This window comes from Candida metapsilosis (assembly GCF_017655625.1).
Source record: "Candida metapsilosis strain BP57 chromosome Unknown scaffold7, whole genome shotgun sequence".
In the NCBI taxonomy this organism is placed as follows: Eukaryota; Fungi; Ascomycota; class Pichiomycetes; order Serinales; family Debaryomycetaceae; genus Lodderomyces; species Lodderomyces metapsilosis.
The window spans coordinates 2,116,692-2,134,704 of record NW_027138165.1 but is presented as its reverse complement, the minus strand read 5'-3'; the positions used below and the strand labels follow the sequence as shown (position 1 = coordinate 2,134,704).

At 39.4% G+C, this 18,013-nt stretch overlaps 6 protein-coding genes across 6 annotated transcripts; 3 read left to right on the top strand and 3 right to left on the bottom strand. All coding sequences in view use genetic code 12, as the record gives it.

Annotated features, from left to right (window-relative positions):
* Nucleotides 1-2,248: 2,248 nt before the first annotated feature.
* Nucleotides 2,249-4,925, bottom strand: I9W82_005509 (leucine-rich repeat domain-containing protein; the record flags this gene model as incomplete). The annotated part of the gene is made up of 2 exons (XM_067694693.1): nucleotides 2,249-2,435; nucleotides 2,671-4,925. 2 exons carry the CDS (start codon nucleotides 4,923-4,925, stop codon nucleotides 2,249-2,251), a joined length of 2,442 nt encoding a protein of 813 aa, XP_067546989.1.
* Nucleotides 4,926-7,300: 2,375 nt separating this feature from the next.
* On the top strand, nucleotides 7,301-8,659 carry I9W82_005508 (DNA primase subunit; the record flags this gene model as incomplete). Its single annotated transcript, XM_067694692.1, has 1 exon — nucleotides 7,301-8,659. One exon carries the CDS (start codon nucleotides 7,301-7,303, stop codon nucleotides 8,657-8,659), a length of 1,359 nt encoding a protein of 452 aa, XP_067546988.1.
* Nucleotides 8,660-8,666: 7 nt separating this feature from the next.
* I9W82_005507 (hydrolase) lies at nucleotides 8,667-11,372 on the bottom strand (the record flags this gene model as incomplete). Its single annotated transcript, XM_067694691.1, has 1 exon — nucleotides 8,667-11,372. The coding sequence occupies one exon, from the start codon at nucleotides 11,370-11,372 to the stop codon at nucleotides 8,667-8,669; it is 2,706 nt and encodes a 901-aa protein (XP_067546987.1).
* A 276-nt stretch (nucleotides 11,373-11,648) lies between these two features.
* On the bottom strand, nucleotides 11,649-14,468 carry PRP22 (DEAH-box ATP-dependent RNA helicase; the record flags this gene model as incomplete). The annotated part of the gene is made up of 1 exon (XM_067694690.1): nucleotides 11,649-14,468. One exon carries the CDS (start codon nucleotides 14,466-14,468, stop codon nucleotides 11,649-11,651), a length of 2,820 nt encoding a protein of 939 aa, XP_067546986.1.
* A 111-nt stretch (nucleotides 14,469-14,579) lies between these two features.
* On the top strand, nucleotides 14,580-15,956 carry RPN5 (proteasome regulatory particle lid subunit; the record flags this gene model as incomplete). The annotated part of the gene is made up of 1 exon (XM_067694689.1): nucleotides 14,580-15,956. The coding sequence occupies one exon, from the start codon at nucleotides 14,580-14,582 to the stop codon at nucleotides 15,954-15,956; it is 1,377 nt and encodes a 458-aa protein (XP_067546985.1).
* Nucleotides 15,957-16,120: 164 nt separating this feature from the next.
* On the top strand, nucleotides 16,121-17,890 carry ILV3 (dihydroxy-acid dehydratase; the record flags this gene model as incomplete). Its single annotated transcript, XM_067694688.1, has 1 exon — nucleotides 16,121-17,890. One exon carries the CDS (start codon nucleotides 16,121-16,123, stop codon nucleotides 17,888-17,890), a length of 1,770 nt encoding a protein of 589 aa, XP_067546984.1.
* Nucleotides 17,891-18,013: the final 123 nt, after the last annotated feature.

The following is an 18,013-nucleotide window of genomic DNA, read 5'->3' as shown; positions in this document are numbered from 1 at the left end:
CAATTTCAGATCGTAATCAGCAGACTAGAGTCAACACATTAACACAACTTTGTTAAAAAAATCTCGATCTGTCTATAGCATTGTAATCTATATACTTGTAGCTATATATAGACACCTTATGAGACAGATATGACAAGAACTGGAAGACTTGTTGTGTAGTATGTATTTTCAAGATATCATAGTGTATCAATACAACTTTGTTAAACAAGTTGCCACTTTAGTATATCATTGTTTAGTTGTCAGTCATATCTATATACAGAGTGTATAAGTAGACTCATATGACAAGTATTGAAGTACTTATAATCACATGTAGAAAGCGCTCTAAAATTGAAAATGAAGTGTTGCAATAAAAAAAAAAATAATTTCAAGCGCGAAAATAAAATTTCAGATCTTAGTCTGCAAACTATACACAACAAAGGACGACATATTTGTTAGACAAGTTTCCAGTTATATACATAATTGTAATCTATACACTTGTGGCTATATATAGACACCATATAAGCCCAATACGACAAGAACTAATGAAATTGTTTGTAAATCCTTTGCTTAAAAAATACAATAATTATGGACAGTATATTCTCACATTTTTATTAAAGAAGTTCTTAGTTTAGTACATCATCATAGAGCTATTAACTATAGCTTCACACAGACACTACAAGTAGACTCATATCACTACTATTGGTAGACTTATGATCCCATGTAATGACGTCAATAGAATTGCAAAATTTTTTTCTCCCACACAAAAAAAGCGCGCCAAAGAAAAGTATCTTTTTTTCAACAAGAACAATTTTTTTGAAGTGTAAACATTTAATCAAAGAGAAGAAGACATGACGGATATCACCTAAACAATCATAAATGCAACCAAATCAACGACCACAAAAGAGTTCATAACAAGCGACTATGCAACATCACTTGAAGAACTGAGTCCCTGAAAGTTGATGGGAGTTAGGATGGACACAGTATTGCGGATAGGAACACACATGATAGTGATTTTCGAAAAGAAAGAACCAATGACTTGGTATCTACAAAGTACATATGACCAGGTATTTACATTGGAGTCTTCGTTAAGCTTACTGGTGTCAATAAATGATGCCTTGATGGAGACTGTTGCTCATCAAATCAAGATACACCCTAGGCAAAGCAAGTTAGGATGATACTGTGAATGCAGGTCTTACCATCACCACTGAAAGACCCTACAAGTGAAAGCTGTTATCAAACGGCAGCAGTACTGGGTGAAGAATCTCAGTTTGCCAAGTTGAAACAAGATGGAAATGCCACACACATTAGATACCACTTGGAATGCATAGATCACTACTGTCAATTATCATTAACTATGAACCAAATACAATCTTAGAGCTACTTGATCGAACAAAACAATGTTGGCGGGAGATTTCCACAGTTTGTCAACTTGACAATCAATTGATGACGACAAATACCTGAAATGATAAAAGAATACAACGAACGCAACTGCAAATTACCCATTACCACTGCTCCACCACTGCATAAAGTTTTTGGAATCCAAGAACAGTACTTTGTTGAATGTTGGTATATTCTGTCAATTATGAGAAAAGTTGGATGACTTAGTTCAGAGCTTGTCGGCAGCAGCAGGTAAAGAAACAGACAGCAATACACTAGGAGACATATATCCTTTAGTTGCACGCAATTTTCAAGCTGGGGGATTTGCCTTTCAAAATAAAGACCAGTGTTACTCCATATAGGCATCAATTGCTAAACTATTTGATTTGATTGGTATATGCTACAGGCCAAACTTTGATTGAAACATTTGAGTGTCTTAATGTCTCGCTGTAACGGAATTGGAAGGCTACTTCAAATTCGACTCTTTGAAGGAAGGATTAAAGGAGTCTTGATGAAACCTAAGAAATGAATACCGTCCTGGTACTTGTTAAAGGAAATGTGGCTATACTGGTGGGTAGACACGAACATCTAAATCTTTTATGATTTGGAGCACTAAAGATGCAACACCAACAATGGGCTTGCAATTGAACAAAAGCACAAACTTTTTCCAGACAGCACACAAGGAAGAGGGAAGTAACCAAGCCGTTAGAGTGTCTTTACACTCTGCTTATGAAGACCGTCAACATTGGCCAAGAAGGCTATGTGATTTCAATTCAGTATTTCGTTTACATAGTGTTGTTGTTATGAATAAACATTGATCTTAAACTACATACATGAATGATATCTGTCGTCTAGGAATGACCACACGCATCTAGAGTGCACATACAGGAGCCTATAACTTAGACTCATACCCATCAGTGAATGCATTCCATCCAAATAACCATTGTTGGAATTTTCTATCAGACCATTGATCTGGGTTTTCTCCATCTCTAGCTTTCATCAATGCATCTCTTTCCTCTTGCTCATTACGGTCTGTACGACCATTCTTTCTAGCGCTTGCCTCTTCAACTCTTCCCTTTCTCAATTTGTTATTGACGGAGAGCTTTTGGTATACCATGGAAACACAGTGGTTCCACTGTCCAGCGCACACTGACATAATGCACATGTAGAGATTTAATTACAGACTAATGTCCGATTCGTTGATCACTCGGGAAATCATTTTGAGCCGTCAACTTCACTTCCGCCCATCTTCAGATTTGATTCACCGTTTGAGTCCATGCCCTATCATATCTCTTAGCCTATGTCCAATCTTACCCACTCTCTGAGTCCGTATCCAAATATGAGTCATGAGTATTTCTAGAACGTTTCTTCCTCTGAGTAAGATACTTATTTGAAAGTTGATTCGCTACATAACTGTAGCTAGATTTATAGTGCACGCTGTTAGTCCAAACCAAATGAGTAGATTTTCGCAATTGTGCGAGCAAGGTTGAGATGTCTCCTTCCAGTAACTGGTAGTTTTCCAACAATACTAACTCATATAGGTTGTTATGCAAGGTTTTGCCATTGTGACCAATCATCGCCATTGAGAACCTTCTCAATCGATTCGCACTCAAATCAACCAGTTTAAGATTTGTAACTGTCTCAGGGAATGTCAATTGTAGCTCCTTAATCTTATTGCGGTTCATCTCAAAGACCTCAAGAGCTGATGAGGTGAAGTTTAAATTAACACTCTTTATCTTGTTATTAGATATGTTTATCGCCTTCAAGTTTCTGAGTTTGCATAGCTGTACCGGTACCTCACTAAGCCCATTACTTGATAGATCAATTTTCTCAAGTGACTCTGGTAATTTCATACTGAAATGTTTCAACTTACACCACAGAAGATCTAACGACGTTAAACTGGACCCCAACGTTACCTCATGTTGCTTTTGAAATTCGCCCCAACTCAAATTTAGTACGCGCAAGTTACCACCAAAATGAAATGCTTCATCTTGTATGCAATCCACGGCGAGGAACCGCACTGTGTCTGGCAACTTACACTTTGACAAAACCAAATCGTTTCTTGTTAAATCAAGAAGGTCAATTTGGAGCAACTCACCAAATTTATTAAACACAAGATCAACATTTTTCAATTCATTTCCTGTGAGATCCAACTCCTTTAATGATCGTGGAAATGGAGCTTTACAAATTTCATAAACACCCTCTAAAACTAGTGCTAACTTCTTGAGATTCTTGGGAAATTTAACCGCATCAATGGAATTTATACCATTGTGACACAAGTTCATTTCGTCAAGGGAATGAGGAAAAGTAAACGAATCAATATAATTTCCAATGTTGCAAATTTTCAATGCGAGAGTTTTCAAATTCAGAAATTTTGAAAAGTCCAAGTCCGAATCGCTCCAGTCAATGTTTGCACCATCAATTAGTTCTAGTTTCACCAAGCTACTTGGGAAGTATTCAAGAATCTGCCGACTACTGGGTAGTTCCATTGTTTCAAGACGTATCTCTTTTAAAGTTGAAGGTAGTTCTGAGGGGCACCATTGTTCATTCTTCATTTCGGTTTGGTCAAGTCTCCTGGAAGGCAATATTTGTATCTTGGATTCAGAACAAGCAATTAGCTTCAAGGAATTCAAACTGAATCCTTTCTTCCTTGCTTCTTGATGTAGAATTTCCACAAATTCCTCATCAGCACTTGTATATCCCGAACCTTCGTATTCTATACTACTGGTGCCACTAGACGTCATCAACCGGAGAATGCCTTTAACACATGAAGGAAGTTCTGTTCCTTTGTATGTAACTGCAATCACCTCCAACGAGGGAAGCTCTGATGATTTGTCGGCAACACATTTGATACGTTCACAAGAGTACAAATGTAGACGTTTCAATGTTGGTGGTAGCATCTGGAGATCTATTGAATTTTGTGTTCCAGGTGGCATATAGTCAAGCTCTCTTAAATGGTGATACTGAGAGAAGGATCCATTTATCTCACATAAGTTCAACTGTAGAACCTCAATGTCCCGTAAATATTCCAAATCAATTGCACCCTTCGAGGACCCAGTGGGAGACAGATTAATGGACAAACCTATAAAGCGCTCCTTGATAGGGCCAATAAGTGACGGAAGTTTGGTTAAGTCAAGAGTGTAATCCGACACAGTTAAGCCTATCTTCAATTGTCTTTTCACAAATTTGCTAGCCTTCAAACATTTGAGCAACTTTTCCATCTCAATCCAATCAAGAATTGCTCTCATCAAGTAGGCAAACTCCAATTCAATTGCAATACTATTTTCCACGCAATAATCATCAAAAGCTTGAACCTTCGCAATGGTATTAAAATCTGTTGTACGCCTATTGGACCCGATCAAGTAATCTTCAGACTCAAATAGTGTGGTTGCATTGTCGTACTTGTAGATGGGCTTCTTGGTGATGTCTTTGTTTATAGCTTGTTGAATGTTTGGATTGGACTGTAGGAATGTGCTATCGAGGAGTTTAGTGAGATTTTTAGCACCAGCAACCAGCACTATCTCATATAGGATGTCATGATTGTATGTGTCTAGTGATATCCTCGACATGGAGTGGCTCTGCTGTTTTGCGCGTTTTGTCGTAAACTGAAAAAAGGTTGAAGAATCGATGAAAAAGTTATCAGCACAACTTCCTTTACAATTTATTTTCACATAAAAATGTGCCCAGAGGATACAAGTTAGCAACTGTGAAGTCCAATTTATTAGAGAGAGAGGAGCGCTTACCGTCAGAGTCCATCACCTTCCCCCAATCAGAAGAAATGTAAACATTTGATCAAGAAGACATGAAAGATTTCGCCTGAACAACCATGATCACAACCAATTGAAGGTCCTAAAAGATTACACAACCACGGACTATCAAAATTCACTCAAAAAACGTTTGGTGCAGTTAGGATGGACACAGTATTGCGGATAGGAACACACAATATAGTGATTTTCGAAAAGAAAGAGTCAATGACTTGGTATCTACAAACGACGAAGGCAGTTGACATCAATCAATGGGGTTTTGGTGGAGATTGATGCATTAAATGAGAGAAACACCATCAACAAGATGACGGATACCAGAACTTATCAACATTGAAATGATCAACTTGGAGGTTGTTGTCAAATGGCCACAATATTTGGTGAGGGAAGACTCAATTGGCAAGTTGGAACAAAAGGGATATGCCACACTCCGGAAACTACTCAGACCACCATTGCTAATGATCATTCACATTGAGTTACATACACACTGAAAGTTACTGGAGTCAAGGCACAGTTTTATTAGAAATTTGGCACCCTTTGTCTAGTTGGCCATCAAATGGAGATGCTACACACAAATTATTAAAAAATACAACGAATGCAACTGCAAGTTGCCCAATACCATTATTCCAAACTACTACAAAAATTAATTGGTAGAGGAAGCATCATTGGTTGCATGTTCGTATGTTTTGGCAATTTGGAGAAGGGAAAATAATCCACACCCGAAATCAAAAGAGAAAGAACCAACAAGTACACAATCAGGTGGAGAGGAAACCCTTTGAAATAACTTGGAGGTGGTCAAGCAACTTGACAAAAGAGGTGACATGATCAAGGAGTTCATTACTGCAAGTACACCGTTGCAAATCTTGACTCATCTCCAAGGGCAACTGGATAGAGATAGTAACCTATAATACTATAATGTGAATACAAGCAAGTGTACTTTTTTCAGAAACAAACTGCTCTGTAGCCTTAAAGGCACCTCTCATCTAATAAATAGCGCCCAGCCTTTATCACTGTAAATTTATTTAATGTCATTACTTCCTTCTTAAACCCCTATACAGTCTCCGAACCCCTTTGTTGCCAGACTTCGCCGGAACCTTCGATGATACCGAAGAGATTTTAAGTAGTATACCCTAAATATTTGCTGAGTGATTATCCACTAAAAGTGAGAGCGAAATGGATGTTGTTGGAAAATCAAAGTGAAGGTTACTGGTAATCATAGCACTACATTGGTACAACTGTCTAACATATACTGTAATTATCAATCAATCAAACTTAACTACGCAACTATACCCACAATTAAACTCTCGCCTTTGCTACTAGCAAGTGACTGTTATTGTAATCCGGATACAAAAATAGCTACCCAAACTTGTAGGTTAGATCAATTGTGGAGTAACCATGTCTCCACAAGGAGCCCATGCTTGATGTCGCTAGATCAACTTCGCATATTGTAGACCTACTTATTCCCTTAGTTTATTGAGTACTATACACTAATATAAGTAAACAAAATTTGGATTTCTATCTCCAAGGTTTACTTGTTCACGTTCAGGCAACTCATTAAACTTTTGCTTATAAGCATCTGTTTGTTTGATTTTGTTCATGTGTAAGCAGTAGAAGAAGTAAGCAATTGCTGTCAACATGGAAAAGCAAAGAGCAGCAAGACAAGTACTCAACCCTGGCTTATAAACTAAAACCTTTTCTATTTGAGCTTTGAGGCTTCATTGTATGCAGTGGTTCTCCAATACTGTAAGCTTTTTAACGCTCAACGCCTGTTCTAGCGGACAAAATATACACGGAAAAGAATAACAATCCACACAGCCGTTTAGACCTCAAATCCATCGTACTAGTAAACATCTTTTTATCATCAGCAGAGTCACACATTATACATAGGTTTAGAATATCTTCATCTATGTGATACATAGACTGAGGGCTACTTGTCTGCCAAATTACAAGAATCTTTACACTAAATCAAGGAGCTACTTGATTTCATAAAGAGTAGCGAATGTAGTAGTATCAATTTCAAGTGGTCATTTGTACCTATTGTCATAGGCAAACCTAGTGCGATCGCTCACAGATGTCTGTGTGTTTTCTTTGTGCAACCAATACGCGTCTGTAAATTTATTTATTTATTTTTTTTTTTTTTTCTATCTTCAATTTCTTCACGTCAACACCCTCTGTATTCAAAGATGGCTCCAGCCCCAGTGTCAGCAGATAACAACAGTCCTCATACCTCCGACAATGATACCAAAGTCAAACAGACAGCCGCTCCTAGTGAGGTGGACATGGAGTTCTACTACCAGCGCTTGTTACCATTCAAGTATATCTTCATGTGGTTGAGTCATTCACCAAAACCAACAAAAGACTTCACAATGAGAGAGTTTGCATATGAATATAGAAGTGGTGCTTATAAACGTTACAACTCATACAGCAACGTGGATGAATTTAAAAAAGCAGTGATTAGTGCCAACCCAATGCGTTTCGAAGTTGGTGCTGTTTACAAAGTAGCACCAAAGGAGAGGTACAATCTACCTAAACAGGCATTAAAACCAGTGAGTAAAGAGTTGGTATTTGATATTGATTTGACGGATTATGATGAAATTAGAACTTGCTGCCAGGGCACAGATATTTGTTGCAAATGTTGGAAGTTTATTCAAGTTGGATCAACGATTATTGAAGATTGCTTGAGACAGGATTTCGGTTTCCAGCAAATGGTGTGGGTATTTTCTGGACGTAGAGGTGCCCATTGTTGGATCAGTGATAAGAGAGCCAGAGAATTGGATGAGAATAGTAGGAGGTCTATTGTGGAATATCTTGATGTGTTGGGTGGAAAACATGCCAAAGGCTCCAAGGGATTCCATGTAAGGAAACCATTTCATCCTCATGTGGAGAGGAGTTTTGAAATTTTAAAGACTAGATTTATTGAGATTATTTTACAAGATCAGGACCCATGGTATACTGATCCAAATACTGAGCCAGATGCAAAGAGTTGGAAACAGGTGGAGGAGCTTTTAAGCTTTATGCCAAATAAAGACTTGCAAGCAGAATTGAAGAAGAAATGGCAAGGGGAACGTAAAGTTTCAACGTCAAGGGATAAATGGGAAGACATCAACTCGGTTGCCTCAAAGGTGTTCAAGTCCCCTAGTCAAGCTACATCATTGCTGGAGGCAAAGAAGGAAATAATTATTTACTACCTTTACCCAAGATTGGATATTGAAGTGTCGAGACAGATTATTCACTTGTTGAAATCACCATTTTGTGTCCATCCAGGAACAGGAAATGTGTGTGTACCATTTGATCCAAAAAAGAATATCTCAGGTGATGCCCTGGACGATGAGTATGGATTCAACCCTACAACAGCACCAAACTTGAAGCAATTGCTTACACAACTTGACGAGAATGAGCAGAGTGATAGTATGGATACTCCAGCTTGGGAAAGGACTAGTCTCAAGCCATATGTCGATTTATTTAAAAAGCACGTGGGTGGTTTAGTGAAATCAGAGTTGAAGAATGGCAAAAGAGACTTGGAAGATCCTTATGAATTCTAATAAATATCTAACTAATTGTACATCCCAATTTTCTATTCTCTATGGCTTTAGCGTCCTCTAAAGAGCCACTATTGTTTTTAATAATGATGGTTTCAATGCTAGTTTTTTCGTTTGTTGTAGGTGCCTCCTTGTCGGCCAATGATGGATCGCTACAGTGATACCACTCGAGATACTGCAACTCTTCGTTGTATTTGACGTACCCTGATGTCAAAAAAATATCTCCATAGTCCAAGAATGGGAAATGCCACTTTGGGACAAATATTATTGTGGGAGTATCCTCTACTCTAGGGTCTGACTTGTCAATCGATACTTGAAGTGATAGTTTGACTGCTTTGATATCAAACTCGATGGCAACAATCTGACCTAAAGATGCCATCAAGTATGGTCTGATGACTGCACCGGGCGCCCTGACTCCATCCGGAGAAGGATAACACTTGCCATATTGTCGACGATACACATTCGAGCTTGTCGATGAAATGACAGACGACAGTGTTGTTGAATCGGAATCCATATCACTATAAGCATCACTTGACGAATGCGAGGTAGTAGATGTGGTACTGTCAACTGACCCAGAACGACCCATTTTGGCAGCTCTCTTTAGTTTTCTATTGGCTTTCCTCATTGCTCTAGATGCCCTAACTCGACTACGTTCACTCTCAGTCTCATTTCTTATTTCCGGTGTCGGACATTCATCTTCAAAAGTTAAATTACGATCATCAGGAGACCAAAAGGAAAAATCTTCATTATTCCAATTATCGCCATACTTGTGGTTATTGCAACTATCATAACACCAGAATGTGTGAGACATGTTGGCACTTTCCAATGCATTGCATAATGCATCCATGGCGGCAGTTTGAGAAATGTATTTGCCATTTCTATAAGAACGTTTATCATCCATATCAAATGGCATTCCTGTTTCCGACATGAGTATGGGAATCTTTCCCAAGTACTCATTACACTCCCTCCTCATTTCACAAAATTGTTTTTGAAAACAATTACGAATGGCCCTTCCTCCGAAAACAATACCAAGAACGGGATTCAAGTATGCACCTCTCATAATACCCAAGGTGTCAACATTGAACTTGAAATTCCAACTTTTGTGCATCAACGATAGGCCGTCATAATAATGTGGACAATAGATTACCTTGTCATCAATGATGTTTCTCTCGTCACCCTTCAAGTGCGGAGGCTCCTCCAACACTGGTGTCAGAAGCATAACAAATGCATCTGGTCTGTATTTACGAATCACTTCCTTAAACCTGATAATATGATCAACAAAGTGATAATTGACAAAAGTGTGAGTGTCCACTGCTGAAATATGCAGTTCATAATTGTGTTGAGGCATCGATTTGCTGAAATAATGAGGCTCCAATACCTTACATTTGGAACTAACATCAAGTCTTTGCTCTTGCGACATTGCTTGCATGTCACTAACAACCTGGGGCCAGCTCCAGATTCCTTGTGCAGCAAATATACAAGTTCCCAACTCCCACTCTTTGCTTCTCTTGAATCCATAGTGTGCATCAATGGAAATCGCATCTTCAGGGGTTAACCATGCACCAACACCTTTTGGATCAACAATCTTTGTGCCGTACTTCCTTGGTCCAGTAACTGTTATCCTATACTCATCAACCTCGCACGCAAATCCCATTCCAAGTTTCATTGACTGGAATGCAGTCGGAGTGGTACCAACACGTAATTGCTGAAAATCTGGTAAATAGCCAATATCAGGGTATCCAATTAATCCACAATTGGGCTCATTCATGGATTCAAATCCTAATATCGCTCCATTGTTTATCAATTCTGGTACTCCATTGCAAATATGTTTCCAGATGAATTCCACTGATCCTAAATAGTGATTCTGCAAGTAGTCTTGTATATTTTCCCCATTCATTATCAACTTTGGAAAGTAGTGCTTACCTGCAAAAAACATTGTAAACATAACCAATGGCGCCAACCGTTTATAATTTGATGTCCACAACATTTTGTGGTAGATGTCACTTCCATCACGAAACCTAGGTTCGTTGTGAAGTATGGCTGAATCGGCAAGAGTAAACTTCTTTGGATCAAGACCAGCAGCATAAAATGTCCACATGGGAGCTCCACTACCACCAGAATACCTAGACCAAACATCTTGATGAAACTCGAGAATGACATAGAGTCCCCCCACTTCTCCAATAATCTTCAACACTTTCAAAGTATAGTCGGCAAATTTTTGATCGTACTTCCCTGGCCCTTCATGTTCAATAGCCTCCCAAGTCAACAAATACCTCACTGTGTTGTAACCCCAAGTTTTAATTCTCTCAAAATGCAGTCTTGCATCTTCCAAGGGAAACGGTCTCCCGACAAACGACACGGTATCACCTTCAAAAAAGATATCATTTGGATCCGTTGGATCGCCTCTATACGATGGCATGTATGGCTCAGCTGGTAATTTCATCTGTGCATCCATATTGATACCCTTGAGAACCACTATTCGTCCAGTTGAAGGGTCGTAAAAGTTCCCATTCTTGTCCGTTTCCAAGGGAACACATTCGAGTATGGAGGTGCCGGTGTTATCGGTATCAGCAATAGGATCTGATATTGAATAACTCCTTCGAAGAGGTTTAACTCCAACGGGTGAGATGGCAGACGTGGCCAGGTAGAGCCTAACCTTTTCACTCACTGCATCTTGTGCGTATCTTGCTGAATTTAAAGCATCCAGGATGAACATAACTTAATGGAATGTGTTTGCTTTAGATGTAAAGCTTTTGTTGTATGTAGCGTGATGAATTTTTTTTGACACATGATAGAAAAATAAAAAATATAATAATTCTTTTTGGGTTTAAAAGATCTCCACTTTTTTTTTCTTAGCCCGAGCGGATAATAGTAAAAGCGCAAAAGTTACCCAAAAAGAAAAAAGGGGTAGAAAATAAGCTATAGAGAAGATTTGGTTAAGCACATTTCTATCTAGATTCTATTAACGTAGGGGTACACCCTGTTCCTCAGATTATCTCCGCAGTTTTACCTCTTTTGGCTTCCGGCGCAATAATTTCCGGTTAGGCCCAAATGATGATAATGGTACAATCTTTTGCTTTTTCTTGGATTGACTGTAGGGGTCAGCTAATTTGAAATACTTTGGTGCATATTCGCAGAGCCACTCAGGGTCGATAACAGTAACATGATGCATGTATTCCCGTGAAGTCATCACTATCGCATGGTACAATAAATACTCCGGGTTTTTCCCAAACTGACTTGATGAAGGATGTAGGTATACTGATTCATTTTTTGACAACGTTTTATACCCCTCACCAGATTCACGTTTAGCAACGTTTTTAAAGTAACCACAGCATAAGCATTTCCTAACTGCGTCTAGATCAGATCCACACGAGTTCACTGGGTAGTTATGTTTTGTCATTATTGTTTGCAATTGTCTCCTGACTTCCTTTGCGTGTCGCATACTCCTCTCTTGGATAAAGTTGTCTCGACACCAATCTTTGCTGTATTTGCTTGTACGCCAACGATTATAGACATTAAGCAATGTCAAATGGTCACCTTTGGTTGAATGGAACCTTGCCTTCCGCTGATCAGCAATGACTTGTTTATCCTTTGGTCGATGGAAAATACTTTGCACAGATAGCATAGCAACAATTGTCAAAATCTCCTCTGTACAGTTCAAGTCAACAGACTTGATAAGAGTTTTGGCAAGCGCAGGCTCCATGGGGAAATCGGCCATTTTCCTTCCCAAGGGGGTAAGTTCACCATCATCATCCAAGGCCTCCAACATATAAAGGTCCTCCAATGAAGTCATCATTGAATTCTTTGAAGGAGGGTCCATAAACTCAAACTGAATCACATCGTTGATTCCAATTGCCTTCAACATAAGGATTGTATGGGACAAATTTTGTCTCTGGATTTCAGGAATGGAGTTTGGAAGCATCTCATTTGTATATGACTGCTCGGTGTACAAGCGATAACACTTTCCAGGACCAGTTCTTCCAGCTCTACCACTTCTTTGATTAGCTTGGGCTTTACTGATGGGAGATATCTTTAGCGTATCCATCCCCAGTTTAGGGTCGTACGCGTTCAATTTGACATAGCCAGGATCAACAACGTAGTAGATACCATCAATTGTGATTGATGTCTCGGCGATATTTGTAGCCAATACAACTTTCCGCGACCCGGGGGGTGTGGGTTCAAATATTCTGGCTTGCATTTCTGCTGGGAGGGCTGAGAATACAGGCAATATGATAAGTTCTGGTGCCGAGTCGCCCAATACTTTTGCTCGCTCAGCTAATACTTCACAACTAGTGTCGATTTCCTCCTGTCCCGTTAAAAAGACTAAGATATCTCCAGTAGGTTCGGAAATGTGTATTTGCATTACTGTATCCAAAGCGGCAGATAGGTAATCCATTTCAGGCTCCTTTGTGTATAGTACCTCTACTGGGTATGTCCTACCAGGGATGTTCAAAATTGGGCAATTATTGAAAAACTTGGAAAACTTGTCAGAATCTAGAGTAGCTGACGTGACTATAATCTTCAAGTTTGGATTTGAGAGTGCTGCTTTCTTTAGTAAAGCGAATAACACATCGGTGGCAATTGTCCTTTCGTGTGCTTCGTCCAACATTATAACCGCATACTTGCTCATTTCAGGATCCGTGAGTGCCTCTCTTTCCAACATACCATCAGTCATGTACTTTATCTTTGTTTTCGGTGTAGTTTTATCATCAAATCGAACATTGTAGCCCACTTCTTCACCGAGATCGCAACCAACTTCCTCGGACACCCTTTTTGCTACCGATGTGGCTGCCACACGTCTTGGCTGGGTGCATCCAATAATTTTTGAATCCCCATTTATTACATTTAGTCCCTCTTCGTAGATGTATTGCACGATTTGCGTTGTCTTTCCGGAACCAGTTTCACCTACGATGACAATAAATTGGTTGCCCTTGACCATTCGTATTAGGTCTGTTCGCATGTCATACACGGGAAGTGATTTCTTTTGCTCTTCAATACTGAGCTTAGTGGGCTTTTGGAAACTCTTTTTGTGTGTTTTCCATTCTGAAATGACTTGTTCTGTCTTTTCCTTCTCCAAGAGGGGATCATTTTGCTGGTGGCTAGTCCTATTCTTTTCCTTTTCTTTTTGCAACTTCTCCTCTCTAAACTTTCTGGCAAATTCAGACCCATTTTCAGCCGCTTTGCTCATGGCACCCTCCATACTCAAGATTGTATTCATAGTGGCGGATTCTGTATACCCTTCGTTCTTCAAAAAAGATGGTCTAGCGTCGTTGAGCTCAATTTCAGTTTCAACTTCAAGCTCATGGGCAGGGGTAGGAGGCTCCTTCTCTATCGTAGGTTTCTGTCTCATAGTATCTAATTTACCGGTTTCTTGGTTGATTCCTCGCATTGAGAGTGATATTTTCCTCCCATCGTCATTAACTACCCTGACATATACCTTTTGATTCGGTTGTAGGTCTATTCGAGATATCCTAGACCCATCAGATGAGATTTGAGAAATATGACAAAGTCCGGATGTGTTGTTGAATCTGATAAAGGCTCCATAAGGGCGAATTGAGGTGACCGTTCCTTCAAAGACGGAACCTCTATCGTTATGCCCTTTATCAAATGAGCTATAGATCTCCCTCAAGAAAGATGTGTCGAAATCATCGCCTCCATTTTCTTGAACTGCCTTATGGAATGCGTCAAATGAGGGGGGAGCTTTCCGATGTAGTTCTGCAAGGAAATCCAATGTCAACTTGATACTCTCTTCATCGTGGATGCTCAAGTGTCGTTTGATTATATCCATGAGTAGCTTGGGGCCATCTGTCATGGAGTTGATGATTTTGCACGACCAAAAAGCAGATTGTTTTGTTCTTTGTTCTTTTTTTTCTTTTTTTTCCATTTCTTGCCACCAAAGTCAACCCAAGTTTATCAACACATCATGTCCAGAGAAGACCCTATTAAGGCAGAGAAGGACTTTTCCGCCACCTTGGATGAACAATTTCCCCTTATAGAAAAGATCCCTGACTACAAGCAACAGTTGGACAAGTATTTGGTGTTGGAAAAGCAAACACGTCAATCGTCCGATTTAGCTTCATCAAAGAGAGTTTTGAGCAAGATTGTATCTACATTGGTATATAATAATGATTGGGATTACTTGAATGATTTGATTGTTATTTTATCCAAAAAGCATGGTCAGTTAAAGTCATCAATTCAGTCACTTATTCAAGATGTGACCGCCAATTTGTCCAAGTTGGACGAGTCAAAGGAGAAGGAGTTGGAAACAAAGATGAAGATTATTGACACGATAAGAACTGTTACGGACAAAAAGATTTTTGTTGAAGTAGAAAGAGCTATTGTGTCTAAGCAGTTGGCTGAGATTTACTTGAACAAGAAGAATGACTTGGATAAGGCGGTGGAGATATTGTGTGATTTGCAGGTTGAGACGTACTCATTGATGCCATTTAGTGACAAGATTGAATATATCTTGGAGCAAATTAGACTAACATTGCAGAAAGGTGACTACAATCAAGCAAAGATTTTAAGTCGAAAGATTTTGTTGAAAACGTTGAAAGGATTTGAAAAGGCAGATGAGTTTAAAACGACGTATTTGAAGTACTTGATTGATATAAATACGTTTGATTATGATTACATATCGATTGTCAAGAACTTGTTATTGTTGATTGAAATTCCGTTGGTACAGGAGTCAGAATCCTACAAAGATTATCTTGTACAGGCAATTTACTACATTATTCTTTCAACGTCTGACCCACATCAAATTGATTTGATCAACAGAATACAAAAGAACCCTGTCTTCAAAAAGAATGTTGAGACCAAGATTTTCAAATTGTTGGAAATATTCTCTACTGATGAGTTGATTCACTGGACAAACATTGAATCTCTCTACAAAGACCAATTTGAAAGCTCCTTTATCTTTAAAGATTCCAAGAATTACCAAAACTTGCAAAAGAGGATAATCGAGCACAATTTGCGTGTTATCAACAAGTTTTATCAATGTATTCAGTTGGAAAGATTGGCATATCTCTTACAATTGTCAACTGACGAGTCGGAAAAGTATGTGAGTGAGTTGGTTAACGATGGAATGATTGTGGCCAAGATCAACCGTCCCAAGGGAATAGTCAAGTTTGACAAGACAAAGCGTGTTGAAGGAAGTGACCCTCGTGTTAGTGATAACCATGTGAATGATTTGCTCAATGATTGGTGCTTTGATGTGGATAAGTTGTTGGAAGAGGTTGACTCAATTGGCCATTTGATCAACAAGGAAGAAATGATGCATGGTATAAAGCAGAAAGTATAGATGAATTAGAGCTTTTTCCCCTCTATGACTAATTTTTCGACGTTTATTGGTCGCACAAAAGGGGCCTGAACCGGTGTGAAAAAAAAAAAGTTATAAATTGCAAATATCTTTTCTCTTTCTCTCTTTTTTTTCCACCTCGACAATCTACTATTCCCCCACAAAGCATGAGTTTCAGGTGTTCCTCACAGAGGTGTATACGAAGCCTCTCTTCTTCTGCTACAAGATGTGAAAAGAAATTGAATAAATACTCATCCATCGTCACTGGCGATCCATCACAAGGTGCATCCCAAGCGATGCTTTATGCCACTGGATTCAGCGATGAGGATTTCAATAGGGCTCAAATTGGTGTTGGATCCGTTTGGTGGTCAGGTAACCCTTGTAATATGCATTTAATGGATTTGAATAATGCGTGTGCCGAGTCTGTAAATAAAGCCGGGTTGAAGGCGATGCAGTTTAATTCTATTGGTGTATCGGATGGTATTACTAATGGTACTGAAGGTATGAAGTACTCCTTACAGTCGAGAGAGATTATTGCTGATTCGTTTGAGACGATGACGATGGCTCAATTGTATGATGGTAATATTGCCATCCCTAGTTGTGATAAAAACATGCCTGGTGTTTTGATGGCTATGGGAAGACATAATAGGCCAGCAATAATGGTTTATGGTGGTACCATTTTACCGGGATCGCCAACTTGTGGTGCTAGTAACCCGGCCATAGCTGACAAGATTGATATTATCAGTGCGTTCCAGAGTTATGGACAATACTTGTCAAAGCAGATTACTTTGGAGGAGAAGCAAGATGTGATTAGACATGCATGTCCGGGACCGGGTGCTTGTGGTGGTATGTATACGGCAAACACCATGGCTTCAGCTGCTGAAGTTATGGGATTGACATTACCTTACTCGTCGTCATCGCCAGCTATTTCAAAGGAGAAGGCCAACGAGTGTGCAACCGTTGGTGAAGCTTTAAAGAACTTGTTAATCAAGGACTTGAAGCCAAGGGATATCATTACCAAGAAATCATTTGAAAATGCAATCACCTATATCATTGTCACTGGTGGTTCCACCAATGCTGTTTTACACATGATTGCCATTGCCTCTTCTTTTGACATTGAGCTTACTGTTGACGATTTCCAAAGAATTAGTGACTCGACTCCATTGCTTGCTGATTTCAAACCATCTGGTAAGTACGTTATGGCTGATTTGCAATCGAAAGGAGGTACACCAGCCGTTATGAAGTACTTGGTTGAAGAAGGGTTGCTTGATGGATCACAATTGACTGTTACTGGAAAGACTATTGCTGAGAACTTGGCTGATTTGCCAGGATTACCCGAGGGTCAAGATATTATCCACCCTGTATCCAACCCATTGAAACCAACTGGTCATTTACAAATCTTGAAGGGGAGCTTGGCTCCTGGATCAGCAGTGGCTAAAATCACAGGTAAAGAAGGTACTTATTTCAAAGGTAAGGCTAGGGTCTTCAATGAAGAGTATGCCTTCATTACTGCTTTGGAAGCCGGGGAGATCGAAAAGGGTGAAAAGACTGTTTGTGTTATCAGATACGAAGGTCCAAAAGGTGGCCCTGGTATGCCGGAAATGTTGAAACCTTCTAGTGCATTGATGGGTTATGGGTTGGGACAAGATGTAGCTTTGATTACTGATGGTAGGTTTTCTGGTGGTTCACATGGGTTCTTGATTGGACATGTTGTACCTGAAGCTGCAGAAGGTGGACCAATTGCTCTTGTTGAAGATGGAGATGAGATTGTTATTGATGCTGAGAATAACATTATTGATTTGTTGGTGGAGGAGGATGTTTTGGCCAAGAGAAGGGAGAAATGGAGTCCACCTGAGCCGAGGTACAAGAGAGGTACTTTGTTTAAATATGCTAAGTTGGTTAGCGACGCATCCAAGGGTTGTGTTACTGACCTTTAGGGGATGGCGAGCTTGCATTACTGACGAGCTGGTGGGTTATTTATTGTCTATATGAAAGACTCCGTTTAATTCAGTATATATGATTATCCACGAATGGATTAATACAAAACTATTTGTTTTTTT